The following is a 19,676-nucleotide window of genomic DNA, read 5'->3' on the forward strand; positions in this document are numbered from 1 at the left end:
ATTTTTGGTATTTATAAACCTGATTGTTATTAAATTTTGGTATTTATAAACCTCCTGAAGATGATATCTGATCAAAATATTAAATCAAATATTTGTTATCCTTGATAAATGATACATGTGACTTTAAATTGTTTAATCTTTGTACTTTGATCTTTGGTAGAGAGTTGTTTCATTTGCAAATCTCATTATTTAATAGCGATGCATATATTTTCATTCATAAATATTCCAAACTTCTGCTACGAACTTCTGTAGAAACATTTATAGGTATATTATATTTACCAAGATAACCCAACAAACATCAAAGACACAGCAATCGTTGTTCGATATTGATTCGCCCTGCATTCCCATGCTGTTGTCCCAAAAAAGGACCATGCTTGATTTTTTCCTATCAATTTAATTATGTTGCGTTTTGAATTCCCAATAGTATGCAACGTTTTAAACTAAATAGATTGAGTTGTTATTAGATTACATGCTCATTCATTCTCTCACTAACTGATACTGATGTATCTGAATGTTTTTGTTTCTACAAAATCTACTCGTCGTGTAGATACATGATGCCAGGAACATCATTATTATTTTCGATTAGTTTAACTGTAATGGTTTAAATCAACGTAACCCATTTAGATAACGGCAAGTAGAGGTAAATTAATTAATGTCTGCAAAAGAAAGTTCGGTTACAGTGTTTAAATTGTAAGCATTAAAATTGTTCATATGATTCACAGATCGTTCATTTAAATGGTTCTAAAAGATTCTTTTGGTAAAATTTGCATATTACATATCCTCTCGCAAGAATGAAGTGACATACTGATAAACACCTTATACTAGTATACATAGTGTATGTCCTTTTCAGTTTGTTTTTATCTGTTAATTAAGTGTCAGAAATAGGTCATTTCAAGATTTATGTATTTAAGACTGGATAACACTCAAAACGAATTCAGTACTATTGTTGAATAAACTTCTTGATACAAAGAACAAATGAAACATCATTGGAAACTAGAGTGATGCCGTTTGTACTTAAACTATCACAATAAACTTGTATACGATACCTGTCGAACCGTTTCTTATGTTTCATGATGATGTATCTCGGACACCATTTGACCATTTGAACATATATGTGTTTCATATGAAATACATTTCGCAACTATACTAGCACACCTATGTTAATTCTCTCTTTTCTTCATGCAATTTCCAAAAAGCATTTTTTGGTGTTTTTAAAATTTCACCATATCTCTATCTCGATCATCCGTTTTTGAAAACAAATGCCATATTTATTATGAATACATGTATCAACATTTATGTAATTTTATTTGCAAGCTCCAAACCCAGGTGACGTAGATGCGTTCAAAACTATCCTAGATCACGAGGTTAAAAAGGTCCAAAGTAGGTTGGAAGAATTTGGAGAATTACTGAAGAGGTTGAAGGTAAACCCGATTCATTACAAATCTATAAGTATTAAATGGTTTTGTCTGCTTTTTAATTATTTTAGGCTGTGTTTCAAATATACGATAATCATGATAATTTGTAATGGATTCAAGACAATATTGGACTGTAGAGAAAACTTATAAGCCACTAGAAAATCCAAGATAGGATGATACAGATATATTTATCAGAAGTTAATCTGTCAAAAAGTTACAACCAATAGATATATAATGTCGATGAATTAAATAAAGATTTTTGGAGAAGATACAAGAAAAAAAAAACAACACTCAATTTTATATTTGATAAAAGGATTATGGGTTGTTTCTAACAGATATCAGTTCGAAATTTACATAGAGTGCTGATTCGCTTTCATTACATTAAAATTATTTTCATCGATTATTGTTTGCCTTTCTAAATAGAAAAACCAAAAATGACGATAGATACGATGTTTATCAGTGCTATAGAATGGAATGTTAAGGTTATTGTTTTTGTCAATTGCTATGTTTTTCGCCGAAATCTATGTAAAAATTAAAGTGAATTTGGTCGATTTAAAAATCAACATTTATTTAATAGAACGGTATTCACAGTTTACATTTTGTACATACGATGGAATGTTTTTCTCTTTTCCACTTCAACAGGAAATCGAGGTAATGAAATAAGTGACCATATAACGTACATTAGAATCATTTTCGTCTCGTGGAACTGAATGTTAAATTAACAAATTGTGCTTATCTGTTTTTAAAATTAAACAATTTAGATATTCTATAAAAAGTGGATCGTAATTGATTCTGTTTGTTTAAGTTTAATGCCTAGAAAACATATAGTTTCTAAATAGGGGGTCGTAGGTATTAACCAAATTATAACATAGAATTAAAAATGCAGCTTCCGAACAACAACCTCAACATCGAGAAGGAAAAGGACACAACTTTAGGTTCAAGCTCTAATCAAAAGCAGCCAATAGTTTGAGAGAAAAAAAATTAAAACCTTTAAATAGCAACAGATCACAGAAGACATGAAAAGCAGAAAATCATCATCTAATGTCAATTTGGTTACATATAAAATTGAGAATAGAAATGGGGAATGTGCCAAAGAGACAACAACCCGATCATAGAAAAAAACAACAGCAGAAGGTCACCAACAGGTCTTCAATGTAGCAAGAAATTCCCGCACCCGGAGGCGTCCTTCAGCTGACCCCTAAACAAATATATACTAGTTCAGTGATAATGAACGCCATACTAATTTGCAAATTGTACACAAAAACTTAAATTAAAATAATACAAGACTAACAAAGGCCAGAGGCTCCTGACTTGGGACAGGCGCAAAAATGCGTCGGGGTTAAACATGTTTGAGAGATCTCAACCCTCCTCCTATACCTCTAGCCAATGTAGAAAAGTAAACGCATAACAATACGCACATTAAAATTCAGTTCAAGAGAAGTCCCAGTCTGATGTCAGAAGATGTAACCAAAGAAAATAAACAAAATGACAATAATACATAAATAACAACAGACTACTAGCAGTTAACTGACATGACAGCTACAGACTTCAATTAAACTGACTGAAAGATTATGATTTCATCATATGAACATCAGGCACAATCCTTCTCGTTAGGGGTTTAGTATCATACCATCATAACATATATGAGAAGAACATAACCCGTGTCATGCCAACAACTGGTTTTTGAAAAGTGTTAAGTTCCGATGCATAGACCCTATAAGTGAATCAATATTAACGCCAAAATATGCAATCGGCCCAAGACCACAATTAAACTTTGTAACCTGTTTTATAATATACTAAGCTTGAATCATGCCAAGTTTTATTAGAATTGGTCAAGTTTTAGGCCCCTAATAGGCCCAAGACCACAATTAATGACCCCGCTTTTCGTTGTCCACGAATATAGTTCCTTTTAATTAGAGTGTATTTTTCCTTAATATTTTTTCTTTCCTTTCCTCACTCATTCCTTAAATCTTTTTGGGTGGAAATGAAAGAAGAGAGGTCAAATAAATTTTTGGAGGTTGTATTTTAACTGATTTTGATATGGAATGAGTGATTAGGTCAAGTGCAAAAAGGTGATATTTACAGTTTTCGGAACATCTCTTGACTTGTCAATAGGGGTATGGATGTGTATTGGCTAAATTTGTAAAAGTGATTGCTTCAATCTTTCTGAATTTTGGATATATATTTGGACTAGGACAATACATTACACACACAAAAAATTGGACAAAAGTGCATGGTGCAATTTTTTTAATGATGCAAAAGGTTATAAAGAACTGATAGAGGAATTAATTGTGGTCTGTGGCCTAAGAGGTGCATTTCAGCAAATTTAGAATTTTTAATTTGGCATCTTTTCTGAATGATCTATTGGTATTGATTTGTCAAACTATATGAGAAGAAATGATTTTCACTTTCATTTGATAGAAATTTTGTGAAAAAATCACTTTTCAGGTTAAATGCCTAAAATGTAGCTTTTTCACTTTTTTCACTATTTTTTCAAAAACAGCATGAATTTCTCTCTGACATTTTTTTTCTGATATCTATTTGTGTTTGTGGTATTTATTTCAGTTGTTTAACTTATTTGTGAACTCTGAACACAAAAAAAAGTAGATAAAAACATAAAAAGAGTGCAAAATGTGCTGTTTTAATAGTCTAAGTCTAACGGTCAGTATACGCAGCAGGTGAAATGTGAAGTTCTATGCACTTAAAAGTTGTATTCCAAAACAGATTGCACTGAACCTACATCAAAAACACTTATTACTGGTTGCTTAACCATTTCTGTTTCACAGACTACCTTTACTTTCTTCTGTTGGATAGCTAGTGGTTTAAATATTGGCCTTTTGAGGCTGACATTTCATTCAGTTTTTAAACAGTAAAGTTAATAAACTTTGCATCAGACCATACTGTCTGCATATATAGTTGAAAGTGACAGTCTTTTTACATCCAGGCTCCATGTTTTATCATATCTGAGCACAGATTTTAGCAAAAAGAAGTATATCTCCATCTCCCATATCATTTATATGCTTTTAAATATGCAAATGTGGGGAACGGCCTAAACTGGCAATCTGTTTTTTTAAGCATAACATTGCTAAAGACCATTTTATCCACATGCATTATGCTATTTGAAACTTATATTTCCATCAAAAGTACATTTATAACCTGTTAAAGTTTGTTTGATAACTTAACAACTTCAGAAAATTGTGGTAAGTGAAAAATATTACTTTTGATATAAGGCCTCACCCTAATTGAAAACCTCTATTTTTTGGCACAGGCTCATATAAAATTAACTTCTGGCCATTTTGCATAAGTCTGATACATGAAATATGCTTTCTGTTGCTTTAAATAGATGTTAACTTATACATAGAGACATTAAAAAGTGTTAGTTTTGGTATCTTTTGGTTTTTAGAAGCTCAAATTTGATAGTTTTAATTGTTCTAATTCAACGCCACAATTCAGCACCCAAAATTCAGATATAAAAAATGCCACATTTTTTTTATTTGGTATCATATGGCTTTGAAACTTTGTAACCTGTTTTATAATATACTAAGCTTGAATCATGCCAAGTTTTATTAGAATTGGTCAAGTTTTAGGCCCCTAATAGGCCCAAGACCACAATTAATGACCCCGCTTTTCGTTGTCCACGAATATAGTTCCTTTTAATTAGAGTGTATTTTTCCTTAATTTTTTTTCTTTCCTTTCCTCACTCATTCCTTAAATCTTTTTGGGTGGAAATGAAAGAAGAGAGGTCAAATAAATTTTTGGAGGTTGTATTTTAACTGATTTTGATATGGAATGAGTGATTAGGTCAAGTGCAAAAAGGTGATATTTACAGTTTTCGGAACATCTCTTGACTTGTCAATAGGGGTATGGATGTGTATTGGCTAAATTTGTAAAAGTGATTGCTTCAATCTTTCTGAATTTTGGATATATATTTGGACTAGGACAATACATTACACACACAAAAAATTGGACAAAAGTGCATGGTGCAATTTTTTTAATGATGCAAAAGGTTATAAAGAACTGATAGAGGAATTAATTGTGGTCTGTGGCCAATCTTTAATGACCTGACAACAGTATCGTAACTATATCCCTTCTTAATAAGTCTATTCAAAGGTTTTGGTAGTTTTTGAGGTGAATATTGACACCTGTGTGCTTTATAAAGAATATTTCCATAAAAAATTGAATGTGAAATACTTGAACGTATAAGAAGTCTGCATGTTGAGCTATATTTACGAATGATGTCTTTACACCGATGATAAAATTTAGTAAATGTTTTGACTAGTTTGTGATATCGAAAACCCTGGTGTAATAATTTTTCAGTAATACATCAATTTCTCTCGTTAAAATCTAAAACATTGTTACATACACGAGCGAATCGTACAAGTTGACATACATAAACACCGTAAGATGGTGACAAGGGAACGTCACCATCTAAAAATGGATAATTAACGATAGGAAATGAAAAATCATCTCTTTTATCATAAATTTTAGTATTCAGCTTTCCGGTAGTGATATAGATATCAAGATCGTGGAAAGGGCATTGGTCATTGTTAGTTTTAGCTTTATTTAAAGTAAGTTCAACAAGATAAATTTCTTTAATATACATACTGAAGTCGTCATTATTGAGAGCCAAAATATCATCCAAGTATCTAAAAGTATTATTCAATTTGTTTATCAGATGTTGTTTCGATGGGTCTTTGCTTATTTTTGTCATAAATTGCAACTCTTAGCAATACAAAACCAGGTCCGCAATAAGTGTTGCACAGTTAGTCCCCATTGGAATTCCGATAATCTGACGATATACGGAATCCCCAAAGCGAACAAAAATGTTATCTAGTAAAAATTCAAGGGCATAAAAAGTATCAAAGCATGTCCAATTGACATAGTATTTTTGTTTATTGCTACTAAAAAATGACCTAAAAGAGTTTGAACATATATATTCACATTCTGATTTTTTAAATGCCCATTTAATTAGGCTTGTGAATTTTGTGTTAATGAGAATGTGAGGCAATGTGGTATACAGATTCAAAATCACCAATATAAGCATGCAATTTATCAAGTACTTCCAACGAGTTCTTGACACTCCAAAAGTAATTAATTCCACTATTTTCGAAGGCCTTATTTGAACAATTTATTATCAGGTTTTTAATTGTACCAAGTGTGCTGGTAAGAAGAATAGATAATTTAGTAGTGGAACAATGGCTTGAAGACGAAATAAATCTATATGTGTAAGTTGTTTTGTGTAGCTTCGGAAGCCAATACATAGTTGGGACTTTCATTGTATTTGGCTCTGCTTGTAAAGCGGTAGCTAAAAGTTTATGTTTGTTACAGATGTCGTTTTCTGAAAATGGAGTCAGTTGGAATGTTAGTGAATTCGTGATTTCTTTTTTCAGAACCTCAATGTAAAATTTACGTCAAACAATAATAATATTATTAGCATCTTTATCGGCCGGGACAAAAACAAATTTCTTGGCTTTTAGTTTATGTTTGATACGAGAAAAAGGTTTATTGTGGTTATTGCTTATAGTAAAATGTTCTTTAAAATGTTGAATACGTATATCAACTATCTTCATTACTGAATTAAAAAAAGAGTCCAAAGATTTTTTGTCAGCTTTTTCCCGTTTTATCCATTTCATACAGTAAGTATGGAGTGAGTCGTGGATGATATTACGACACTCATTCCAATTAATAATTGACGGGGGACGATATTTATGTCCTTTACTGAGGAATGATTTTAACTCTCGGTCTTGAACGATGTTAAGATCTCCTGTTATAACATGGGAAATGGATCCATAAATATATTCGGAGGTACTACAATTACATGACGTAGGTGTATTTTCACTGATATTAACATCTTTACACAATTGACTATAATTAAACACAAATTTCCGGGTATATAAATGCAACTTAACAGTGTAGTTCAAGTACGAAAAAAAGACGTACTTGTATATAACAAAGCATATTACTATTATTTCAGCTGAACGGAGTTGTGAAAAGTGCACAAGCCCCGAAACCTGGAGAAGGAATCCTCCGTGTTGCTAAAGAAGAAAATGCTTCTATGATCGTAACTGGAACAAGAGGTCTTGGTAAAATACGAAGAACATTATTAGGAAGTGTCAGTGATTATTTAGTTCACCATTCTCCCGTACCTGTTCTTGTTTGCAGATTCAAAGAAAAGAAATAGCAAATACTATTTACGAAACATAACTATCTTTCATTCAAATACTTTTCACAAATATTCAATCCTTTAGTCCAATTAATACTGATTCTAATATTGAGTATGCTTCCGAAATGTATAGATGTCATGTAAGTCATATAAATTAAAAAAGAAAACTGTCATTGGTATATAATTATATAAGTATGAAAAATTATAACAGTTACGAACTAAGTACAACAAAAAATGTTTTAACGTTTGTCAATAAAGTTACTATTCACTAGATACATTATATGAAGATATCTATACGTCAACATAGAGCATTCAACTTTGAGGAGATGCCACGCTCGTCTACCTTATATTTACAATTTTAGTTTGTGAAGACACAAGGAGATTTATATCAACCTTAATCGCTATCTATTTGTGTGTCTCTTCCAGATAAGCAATAAACCTATGGGGTCACAACTGAACACAACCAAACTGCAGAAAATAAATTAAACACGGTATACATTTTGTAAGTTTAAACTGAACATTTGGAAAACATTTGGTCTAGCATTGTCATAATTAAACACTTATCGTACATTGTACATGCAGTGTGTATGATATTTTGTTTTTTTTTGTTTTGTTTATGTTTTAATAACTAAATTGTGGTTCAATTTTTGTCATTGCCAACTGCGCAATATTCTTAATTGAAATAACAGTACCATATCGTCTCGTAAGTGATGATAAACAAATATACCTCAAAAATCAGTGTGTTTCCCTATAATATGTTAAATGACACGTCTAACACATAAATATAAAAAACATAACGGTTAAAGGTCCCCATATTGTTTTTTTTCAAATTATTCAAAATCCATCATTCTGGGGGCTCCTAAACTCAAATTTAGTCCTATGCAAACAATTTTTGTTATGATGATAAGGCAAATGAGCAGCAACATGGTAATATTTTCTTTAAAGTTGATCACATAAATATTATTATCACTATATCAAGACTTTCAGCTAACAAGTAATTGAAGTTGTGTGAGGAGAATGACGACGGCATAACTCTGTTAGACATGGTGATTATTCAGGAAAAGATTCAAATTTGATCTTATTAGTTTAAAATATTTTTAATCTAACTGTAGGACATTAAATTAACAAATAAATCTAAACCATAGAAAACATTTTGTTTTATTTCTCAGTATAAATAATTTTACATACTTAATACAATAAATCAAATGATGAATTGGACTGTTTCAGGCAAAAAGGTGAGTCTTTAAGGATGTACTATGGTAAAATTGGAAAAATCTAAAACTTGATACCATAAATAAAGGCAACAGTAGTATACCGCTGTTCAAACTCATAAATCCATGGGCAAAAAACAAAATCGGGGTAACAAACTAAAACTGAGGGAAACGCATAAATATAAGAGGAGAACAACGACACGACACTACAATGTAAAACACACAGAAACGTACCAAGCATCAGACAAAATCCCACGAAAATAACAAATATAACATCAGAACCAAATACATGAATTTGGGATAGACAAGTACCGTGACACATAAGTAAGAAGAGCATTAATTAAGGAGCAAACAAATGGAAAGAGAGAAATGTACAAGCTGCTTAAATTTTGGTAAATGACCTTCTATGAGTTAATAATTGAAGTCTTATATATATATGAAAGTAAAAAGGGGGTGTCATGGGGCAAATATTTGTACCCTGTATAGTAGAAAAAAAAATCCAAACATCTGACAGAAATTAAAAAACCTGACCTAAGTACATCCTTAAATGCATAATGTAGGACTCACACTACTTCAGAATTATAGGAAGACGTGTCTTCTCTTTCTGAATATAATAGGGAGAAGTGGTGAGATTTGAAATAGAAGTGCTCCTTCGCACACTATGCTACAATGTTTGGTTTTTACTATCTATAGTAAAATCGGTCATATATAGATAATGTTCTTTATATATTGTTCATTTCATATCTGAGTATATAATTAAAGTAACAGTTCAAATTCAAAGTTGTTAAAGTTGAGATTCATGTGAGAAACTACCGACTAAATATCTAGCACTAAAAAGGTTTTTTTTATAATGTCAAAATGGTAAAGAAATTATAATATTTAAATTCAAATTCAAATCAAAAACTATCTTGTTTATCATGTTTATAAATTCAGTGTTTCTCATCAAAAGATATACAAAGTTAAGCTGGGTCATAATATATTGTTATTAGTATTATAGTCCCAGAGTTAGTTAAACAATCCATTTATATGGAATTATATACATTAATTAAGTAAATCTTAAAAAAAAGTCTGTTAATGCGTGTGGAATGCGTAATTTCTCTCCATTTAGGACATTCTTCTGTCAGCTGTTCCATTCATGCGTCCGCAGTTATTATTTCAAAAATACGGATTTCGGTCAAAGCTGTTCCATTTCCGATCCGTAGTTAGTAAACAGTTCATGGCGGACGAAGAAAATTTAGAAGAAAAAAAATGTTTCAAAAGCTATTTGGAAAGGAATATGACGTTTTAATGCAATACATTGATTTAACATTAACTGGACGAAATTGTTATTACGTTCAAATGAAGTAACAAAGTATTTTTGCCGCCGAAAAATAGATTAATGTAGGCTCTCCTCGTGTAACAAGTACCGGAACTTGTGGAATTGCATGAAGTGATAAAAAGTTGTTTTTTTATTGAATAATCTGCTTCACACTATTAAGTCAATGTTTAAATCTCTGTTCTTCAGAAAATGAATCGTTTATAATTGAATTGTTTAATTATCAATATTTCGTTGACTTGTTAAAAAATAAAAATTTGTGAAAATATTATGTTTGACAATTTTGAAGTAACCGGCGCCAAAACAGAAGTAACCGGCGGAATTCGCCGGTTGCCGGCTTCTTGACTAAAAATATAATTTAAGAAAATAAAACATACATGCATTTTCCGTTTCTATATAAATCTTCATCGGGTAAGCTTCACTAGTCTTTATATGGTAAAAATCTTTGCAACAATCTGCATAAATATTTGATAGCCATAACATATTGTCACACACATACGTCATATTTGGTTCAAGCAAGAATTTTTATCCTTTTGAGTTATAGTTTTCCTAAAATTATTCACTCGATTGTCCTAAAACATTCATGAAAAAAGTGTATATGAACCTTACAATAATATTTGGACCTTAAGCTGATATTGATATGAAAATCCGGGCTCTTAGACAGAATGTGTATGTTCTTATACAACCTCTTTGAAGGATGTTATTAATAATAGAGCTTATTCATAAAACAGTTAATAATTACAAAATATGACATACTATTTTTTTAAGATACAAAATAATATCCTGTTAATTGAAACTATTAAAACAGTTCCGGTGGGTCGTTATGGATTCCTGGGAAAAAGAAGAATTTTTTTCTGAGATTAGATTTCACTTCAGCAACAGTCATTTCTTTCTTTTTGAAATTTCCGTCTTTTCCTACTAATCTGTTAACCTATAAATAAATTAAGCATTATTCAATTATTTCAATAAAATTATCTCTGACACATGTTTATAATCTTTTTCATAATTGGGTTTGGTTTTAAGCAAATACATATTTGCATATAACAATGTTACAGATGTTGTAGATTCACAATCATGAACATGCAATGAGTTGCATTTATTTGAGACATTAAAAAACGTCATGATATGATAATTTTGCGTAAGATATTTGAAATATCAATACAATGCTATTGGTTTCGTTAGCTGCTAGAAGAGTTATTTGATTATGTTATCTGTTCCCCAACGCAGTTGTCGCCTGTTCCAAGTCACGAGCTTCTGGACTTTGTTAGTCTGGTATGTTTTTTTTTGTATTTTATATCATATATATGTTCTTAAGGATTAAGATGTTTTTTGCTATTTGGTCCGGCTGTTGTATCTTTGACACATTACCCATTTCAATTCAATATTTTATGTTATAGATGTCGTGTTATATACTAAAAAAATAATCAAAGATATAAGGTTTATAATTTTGTTAATGAGTGTCTCGTTGTGTCTACAAAAGATAGATACAAGAAGATATGGTATGAGTGCCAATGAAACAATTTTCAATCCAAGTGACAATTTAAAGAAGTAAACAAATAAAGGTCAAAGTACATTCTTTAAAAAGGAGCCATGATAGTTCACACCAAACAGCACGCTACAAAAGGGCCATTACAGACACACCGAACATCTAGCTATAGAGACCGATTAGTGATCCCCGAACTGCAAATGTTGAACGGCCAAATGATGTAACAAGTTATTTATACATTAAAAGTTACTAGTCATAGATTACTATAAAAGAGTTTTAACGAAATTTGAGATATTGAACCAAAATGATTTATAAATTTTGTTTATGATTTTTGAAATATGAATTTACTGATTTTGTTTTACTCAATAATAGTGCCCAGGTTGCACATGGTTTATGTTTGATACAAACTGTTTTATTGAAAAGTATTTGAATAGCTTGTTGATGTTATAATGTTAATATAAACAAAAAGTATCTGAAGAAATATGAAACACTGAAAATAATGCGTTTTCAATTTAATGCTTCTAAAGTGCTTTTCAGGATTTTCCTATAAATAGTTATACAATAAACAGTTAATGAAGAAAGTATGAGACAAAAACGCACAAATTCGACTGAAACATTAAAAGTTATAAGGCATAGCCTTATATGCGTTCTAACTATACTTCGATTAAAGGGAATTTAGAAAAATAAAAACAAATTTTACATTAACAAGTTACCATGGCAACAAACCATGACGACTTGTTTATATTTTGTAAATTTTTCTTCTTATTAATCGTTCGTGTGAACATATAATTCGAGAGTTCATTTCAAATTTAATTATTTTGACGAACATTTGATTGTACACGGGACAATAGCGTTCATATTAATGCACATCGTCTGATGCAATTGGTTTTAAATACATTGCCGTATTCTAGATGTAAACGATGGTTATACTCAATTTCGAAAACATACAATTATGAGAACTGACTGTATTGTTTTAATATTTGATATATGACGGATAGTGACGAATTCAATAAATTAAAGACAATAACAATCAAAACCAATGAGTAAACAAAGACTAAAAAAAATCAAAGGACATTTACATCAACGGTTATAAATAATAAATAAGAAAAATAAAGGCAACAAGAGTATACCGCTGTTCAAAATTCATAAATCGATAGAGAAAATCAAATCCGGGTTACAAACTAAACCTGAGGGTTAAAAACATAATTCAATTTTTTAGAGAAATATATTATATACATTAATTTTTAATTATTTATTGACCGAGAACGCTTGAACCACAAGTTAGTTAAAATAAAGAAAATATGACTCATATCAAAATGTGATTTTAATTCAAATGCTCACTATACGTGTTTCTTTATACACCGAATATTAGGAGACATCTTAATTTTCTTTGAAAAAATAGAATTACTGAATATATAGCTGAAAAATAACAAAATATACGTCACCTACAGTAAAGATTTTTGAACACACATATCTACGATCTCATATCATTTATTCATCATATATTTCTGACAAAATCATTCATTGTAAAATTTTAAATTTAAAAGACATATCTATGATCTGTTTTTTTCATAACAATGAGGATGTCATGAACAATTACACGAATTGTTCTCAGCAAGGTATACACTAGCATTTAGTAGCATATTTACCCGACGATATCGGGATATCGGTATTTAGTCGGATCTTAACATGTACTTGTGATTTGTTACAAACCGATATTTTTAAAAATAAACAAATAAATGTCGAAATGTTCAGGACCTAGTTAAATCTGTATTTGGGTAAGATGATGCAAGCATACGATTTTTATTGCGTTTTACACTTTGAGAAGCAAATAATTTTTTACTACTTTATTAAAATATTGTGTAAAAACGCTAATTATGAACTATGAAAGTCAATTGGCTCGAGCATTTTTCTGAGGAAGTTTAAAAAAATTTCAAAGAATTATTTTTTACAGTGTGTTAGCTTTCATTAGTCTTCACTATCCTACAGATTAACAACTTTTGGTTAAACTTGTAATTGAGAATCTTCATTGAAGGTGGAGCACGAATGCACAGTTACTTAATTATATTGATGTGCCGTTTAATGCAAGAGTGACATTCCTTTGTATTATGTGCCTATTCGCAAAACAGTAAAGCGAGTTTTGACTCCCTTTAACAGGTTCATTATTTTATAATTAAGTATAGGTTTCTAATATAATTTCGAATTATTACAAAATGTATCAATTCAATATATTTCAGGTTTTGTTATTGGTGTAACAAAAACATTGATGTACGAATATAATTTCATAAATTTGATACGTTTAAAATGATTCATACCAAAGTAAAGAACCGTTCATCATGTTTAAAAAAGACTATAAATGACAGTTGTATTATTGTGGGGAGGTGTCTTCTCGACAATTATTTGTCTCCCCTTCATGATAGATTGATTGGGAATTAACCAGAGTTATCTAATAATAATCACAGAGAGGGACTAGCAAGTAATTTTTAATTGTAGCTTATTTAACGTTAAAACAATTTCCCACTATAAATGAATGTTACTTTATACAAATATTAGGACTTTGTTAGCTAAATCTACAAATTTTATTAGATATTATGCATTTTTATTACAATAGATTAATATGCTATATTTAGGGAAACATCAGATTAGAAAATCCTACACATACTTCGGTGTTGACATGAATATCAATTATATGGTCATTTTTATAAATTTCTTGTTTTCAAAACTTTGAATGTTTTTGAAAAACTAAGGATTTTCTTATCCCAGGAATAGATTACCGTAGCGGTATTTAGCACAAAGTTTGGAATTTTGGGTCCTCAATGCTCTTCAACATTGTACCTTTTTGGCTTTGTAACTATTTTGATCTGAGCGTCAGTGATGAATCTTATGTAGACAAAACGCGCGTCTGGCTTATTAAATTATAATCTTGGTACCTTAAATAACTACCAAATGCAAAAATCTGACTTAAATACATATGATATATATCGACATTTACTCATTTTCACACCGAATACTTTTGTTTTTCTTCTTTTTTTACATTGAGGTCAAATATCTTCCCATTAAACAATTTACTCGAAAACGATCGGAATGTTGTGCAGGAGTTGACACTGAGTATATATAATATAGATAAATAAATAATCTTCTATGGTTTACAGTGGCATTATTCTATCAAAACCTTTATTGTTTTCACGTTATGAAGTAAATTTAGTACAGACAACAACCCAAGCAAAAAGCAGATGACCGCCAAAGGCCACCAATGGGTCTTCAATTTAGCGAGAAATTCTCGCATCCGGAGTTGTGCTTCAGCTGGCCCCGAAACAAAAATGTATACTAGTTAAATGATAATGGACATCATATTTAACTCCGATATATAAACGAAGAATGCTAAAATTAAAAATCATACAAGACTAACAAAGGCCAGAGGCTCCTGACATAGGACAGGCGCACCAAGTGGCGGGGTTAAACATGTTTTTTTAAAATCTACCCCTCCCCTATAAGGCCGGTGACCAAAGTCGGAATTACGAAATTTTTATCGTCAAAAATTGTATACGGCTATATCATATGTCATTGGATTCGGAAATATGTGTACTTTGAGATTCTTCTGGTCGTCAAAAGAAAATATGGTGCAGTTTTTCAGAAATCTTTATGAAAGGTCACATGTCGTTTTCAAGGAAAAACGAAATTGAATATCTAACTCCTATTTTAATACCCTTTTTGCAGTAGAATGATTGAAAACTTGAATCTTTTTTTTTTCTTTTTCAATTTTTCGTAAAAAAAGTGGGAACCCATCATTAAACGAGAGTTTCGAACACACGTATGCGACTTTACAATAAAGGGGGTAGTTTTCAGTTTTATATGATGTATTTTTTCAAGTAATTAGAACACCGTCCATCAAAACTGAACAAAACTTATATAAAAGTATTAACAAATATGTATTTATTAATATAACCATCTATTATACCACAGTGAAAGTGAAAACTTAAGATTTGGCCGTATATGTTGAATTCGGTACATGCAAAACAGCCAAATAAAATTATTTCAAAACATACTTATGATTTAGCTTTTACAATGTCATGACGATTTCTATGAAATAAATTTGTATTAACAGGAATATAAATCATTTTAAGATAAACTTACAACTTTAAGCAGATATGATTTATGCTAGAACAGCCTTTTGTTCGTTTGAAAATGGAGAAAGTTTCGGTTATATACTCCCAAACTAAGTGAAACAAGATAATATTTTTTTTTCTATGCAGAATAGTTTAACATAGCACTAAATATAAGTAACTTTAATAAGTAAATGACTTTTGAAATGTAGCAACGATGTTACGATGCTCCGACCTTTGGCTGGAATACAAATGTCGTAAGTGGAAGGTTTAGCAAATCTCGATTATCAGTATTGGTCCATAGTGTTTAAAGAACACGACAAAATTCTTAAGCCGTGAATCCTATTATAATATTGCAAATATTTATGTTAAACTTCGGACATTTAACATGTTGTGCATTGCAATAGAGTGGTGGTCAAATGTTTGTGTACCATATATAGCAAGCTTTTATCCAGCATCATTGGACATATATTGCAAAACATTTCGTCATTGCAAAATACACTTTGGCCATATCAATCTATATTTGAGTGGCATAAAACAACTGAAACACCAGTTCACCCCTAGGACAAATGTCAAAAGAACCCTGTTTTGAAAGAAACGTCTTGTCCTGCTGCTTGCAACTCAAAATATCTCTAAACAAAAGTCAATAAAAAACCCATCTCTGATCGACAGTAAACACTAGCCACGATCACATGACTGTAGTCTGCGGAATGTTTCCGATTGTCGTGGTCTTTATGCCCAACAGTCTGGTCTGAATAATTCATTTACTATCTGAACAAGGGTTAGCATTTATATTGCACTGCTGAAGGTAAAACAAATTTCTTCTGTGAATGTTCTTGTAATTTAGATTACAGTTTGACTCCCAGTAAAGGTTTATAGTGGCTGTATGAAAAATAAGCATCAAACAGCCTTTACCTAAATGTTCTGTTTTAGAGAATGAAATTCCTCGTCTTGGTTGGAGTTTATTTTACAATAGATGCAAGCATATGAGAGAGAGACGAAAGATACCAGAGGGACAATAGTCATGAGTCGAAAACGAACTGACAACGCCAAGAAAAACACCTACAAACAAACAATAGTAAAAATAGCAGAACTTTTATTAGTTGTGATTTCGATTTCTTGACTTGAGCTTGCTGATATTTTATCTGTATGTCTCAAAGAAACATTAGAAGCAACAGTAGTTTACCGATGTTTATGTTTTTCAACAAAAGCTGAGGGAATTCCAACAAAAATCATAAAAAGTTCAGTTCGGTTGTGTCAACAACATGTAACCCGTGGCATGCGAATCAAAACTATCGATCTGTTACAAACAGGAATGGAACACAAATTAATTGCACATTTTTCATCTAATCTGATACTTAGTATCTACAAGTCTTAAACCGCAAAAAGATTATGGTAGTGAGTTGGGTCACTATAGAGCTACAAGGTAACATTATTGGTGATACAATGATATAAAAACTTATTTTGTGTCTATTTCAGTCGCCAGTTCTTCATAATTGAGTATACATGTCACCAAAGTTCAATTTCCTAGTTCGACACTCAGGTGTCACAATTGAAACAGAATCTGTTAAATCTTCCGGAAGCACACGTTATAACCTCTGGTTTAAAGTATGTTCCGTGTCGATCTTTGGTGTAGAGTTTTGTAGAACTTGTGTTTGTCATTTACGTCGTTCTTCAACTTTTACCATGCCATTTTTATATTATCGTCGACTATTATGTTTGAATATCCCTTTGAAATCTGCGGCCTGTTTTAAGTAGTCAGGGGTACCGTACACCCGTGCTCATGAAGCCTGTATTGACTCAACATGCACGAGCGTAAGGTATCATTTAAGATATGTGCACATTATAAATACGATGGCGCAGAGGAGTGTAGTACATTGAGACATGGGGAAATTGACAATTGGAAAGTTAAAATTGCCGTCCAAAGTTTGTCTTAGATTTTTGTTTGTAGTCGACAATCTGTTTCAATATAAAAAAAATGTCAAGATATGAAGCAAACATTCTAGTTTCTGTAGTATCTTTTATCACAAGCTAACTGGTAAATGTAAGTACTGACTGACTGACTGATGTGTGGGTAAAAGAGACACAGGAAATCATCAATATATCTGAATTTGAAATCAAAGAACTAAGTAAAATGGTTTTCTTTAGGTCTTTGGAAATGTTCTGCATTTCAAATTGCAGTGCGAACTGTAAATACCACTGTGGTATGTAGACTTATGCATCATTCGTATCCACTTTTATTATACACAATTTTAAAGCGAATAGAATTAACCATAGATGTACATCTATGAACGGTCACAATTATCTGCGCAATTTCGAGTAAATGTCATCATTACATCAATCAACTTTGTCAAAATACCTCGATTTACTGTAAGTAGTAAACAAAATCAATTATTCCACTTCCTCATTTACGAAAATAACACTATTTAAGCTAAAAGGAATACAACTGAATGTTAAAGCCAAGTTTCAACGGACTTTCTAGTTTTGTTATCTTTTAGGGATTTTGTCGGATTCCTATTTCTTAAACAAACAACTGAAAACTTATTTTGCTTCTTGTATAAATAAAATCATATTAACAAAACCATAAACAATAATTACGGACACCAAAAACATTCAACGAAACAATAAACCATACAAAAAAAACAAGTTATATCAAGTCCAAAATATTACAGGAAAACTATGTATACAGCACAATCATGGATGGGATACAACTATCCGGATTTTTTTGTAGTTAATGATTGAATAGCAGAGATTTTGAAAGTTAAAAAATATCCTTTTAAACAATCTTACCTGATTAAAACATGTGTACATGAGAAGAAAAATTGCAGTTTTATTACTTTATAGTAGATATGATATAATCCATTCATCATCGCTTTATTGTATGATGTTGGAATCAGGTACAAACACAAACTTTTCTCGTTAACAGTATTGTTTCCCTTCATAATTTGCCATCAAAAGGCTTTAAGGATTATCTTTTACGCCTAATGCCTAGAGCATTGTGTCAAACAAAAAAGAACGATATTCGACGGCAGCTTTTGAATAAAAAGTCAAACTACATACCACTAATGATCTGCATTTGAAGTCAAATTTGCTAATTATTTTTTTTGCACCATACGAATTTTTGACGACCAATCTTAAATTCGAGTAAAATAATTTCCCTAGGACTGTGCAAATTTTTAGCCGTATACCATGAAGTGAAATTAAACTCTCTCAATAATCAACTTTTCTTATTCTGTCACCGCACTATATACCTCTCGGCGATGTCGAAAAAAACAAAAACTAAGTGCACATATAGATCATGTATTTGTCTAATTGTGCATTTCTATTTATTTGCTTGTAGCTCATAAAACCTTAAAGATTAGTTGTACCTACCCTGATAAGTAAGTGATGCAGTTCCTCTTTATGCGCATGGTATTTGAAGGTCCACACGATGGCACTCATAAACCAGGAACCAACATCATCGTTTAGCCATGCTATAGTACCTTGATAATAATAATAATAATAATAATAAGTATGATGATGACGACGACGACGACGACGACGACGACGACGACGACGACGACGATGATGACGACGATGATGACGATGATGACGACGATGATGATGATGATGATGACGACGATGATGATGATGATGATGATGATGACGACGATGATGATGATGATGACGATGATGACGATGATGACGATGATGATGATGATGACGATGATGATGATGATGATGATGATGATGACGCTGATATTGATGCTGATGATGCTGATGCTGATGCTGACGCTGATGATGATGATGACGATGATGATGATGATGATGATGATGATGACGCTGATATTGATGCTGATGATGCTGATGCTGATGCTGATGATGATGATGATGATGATGATGATGATGATGATGATGATGATGATGATGATGATGATGATGATGATGATGATGATGATGATGATGATGATGATGATGATGATGATGATGATGATGATGATGAT

At 31.3% G+C, this 19,676-nt stretch overlaps 2 protein-coding genes and 1 long non-coding RNA gene across 3 annotated transcripts in view; 2 read left to right on the forward strand and 1 right to left on the reverse strand.

Moving 5' to 3' along the window:
• Positions 1 to 7,724, forward strand: part of LOC139485679 (universal stress protein in QAH/OAS sulfhydrylase 3'region-like) — a 33,775-nt gene extending 26,051 nt beyond the window's left edge. The window contains exons 3-4 of the mRNA XM_071270319.1: positions 1,315 to 1,421; positions 7,390 to 7,724. Coding sequence (XP_071126420.1) covers positions 1,315 to 1,421; positions 7,390 to 7,596 — 314 coding nt within the window. The 3' untranslated portion in view covers positions 7,597 to 7,724. The remainder of the gene's footprint in view (positions 1 to 1,314; positions 1,422 to 7,389) is intronic.
• Positions 1 to 19,676, forward strand: part of LOC139485827 (uncharacterized) — a 971,519-nt gene that overhangs the window by 746,745 nt on the left and 205,098 nt on the right. The gene's annotated exons all lie outside the window — the stretch shown is intronic.
• Positions 10,781 to 19,676, reverse strand: part of LOC139485663 (caspase-3-like) — a 34,480-nt gene continuing 25,584 nt past the window's right edge. Inside the window, exons 10-11 of the mRNA XM_071270294.1 lie at positions 19,066 to 19,175; positions 10,781 to 11,035 (exon numbers count right to left, since the gene is read on the reverse strand). Of these exons, the coding sequence (XP_071126395.1) occupies positions 10,904 to 11,035; positions 19,066 to 19,175 (242 nt within the window). The 3' untranslated portion in view covers positions 10,781 to 10,903. The remainder of the gene's footprint in view (positions 11,036 to 19,065; positions 19,176 to 19,676) is intronic.

The sequence above is a fragment of the Mytilus edulis genome, chromosome 1 (genome assembly GCF_963676685.1).
Source record: "Mytilus edulis chromosome 1, xbMytEdul2.2, whole genome shotgun sequence".
In the NCBI taxonomy this organism is placed as follows: Eukaryota; Metazoa; Mollusca; class Bivalvia; order Mytilida; family Mytilidae; genus Mytilus; species Mytilus edulis.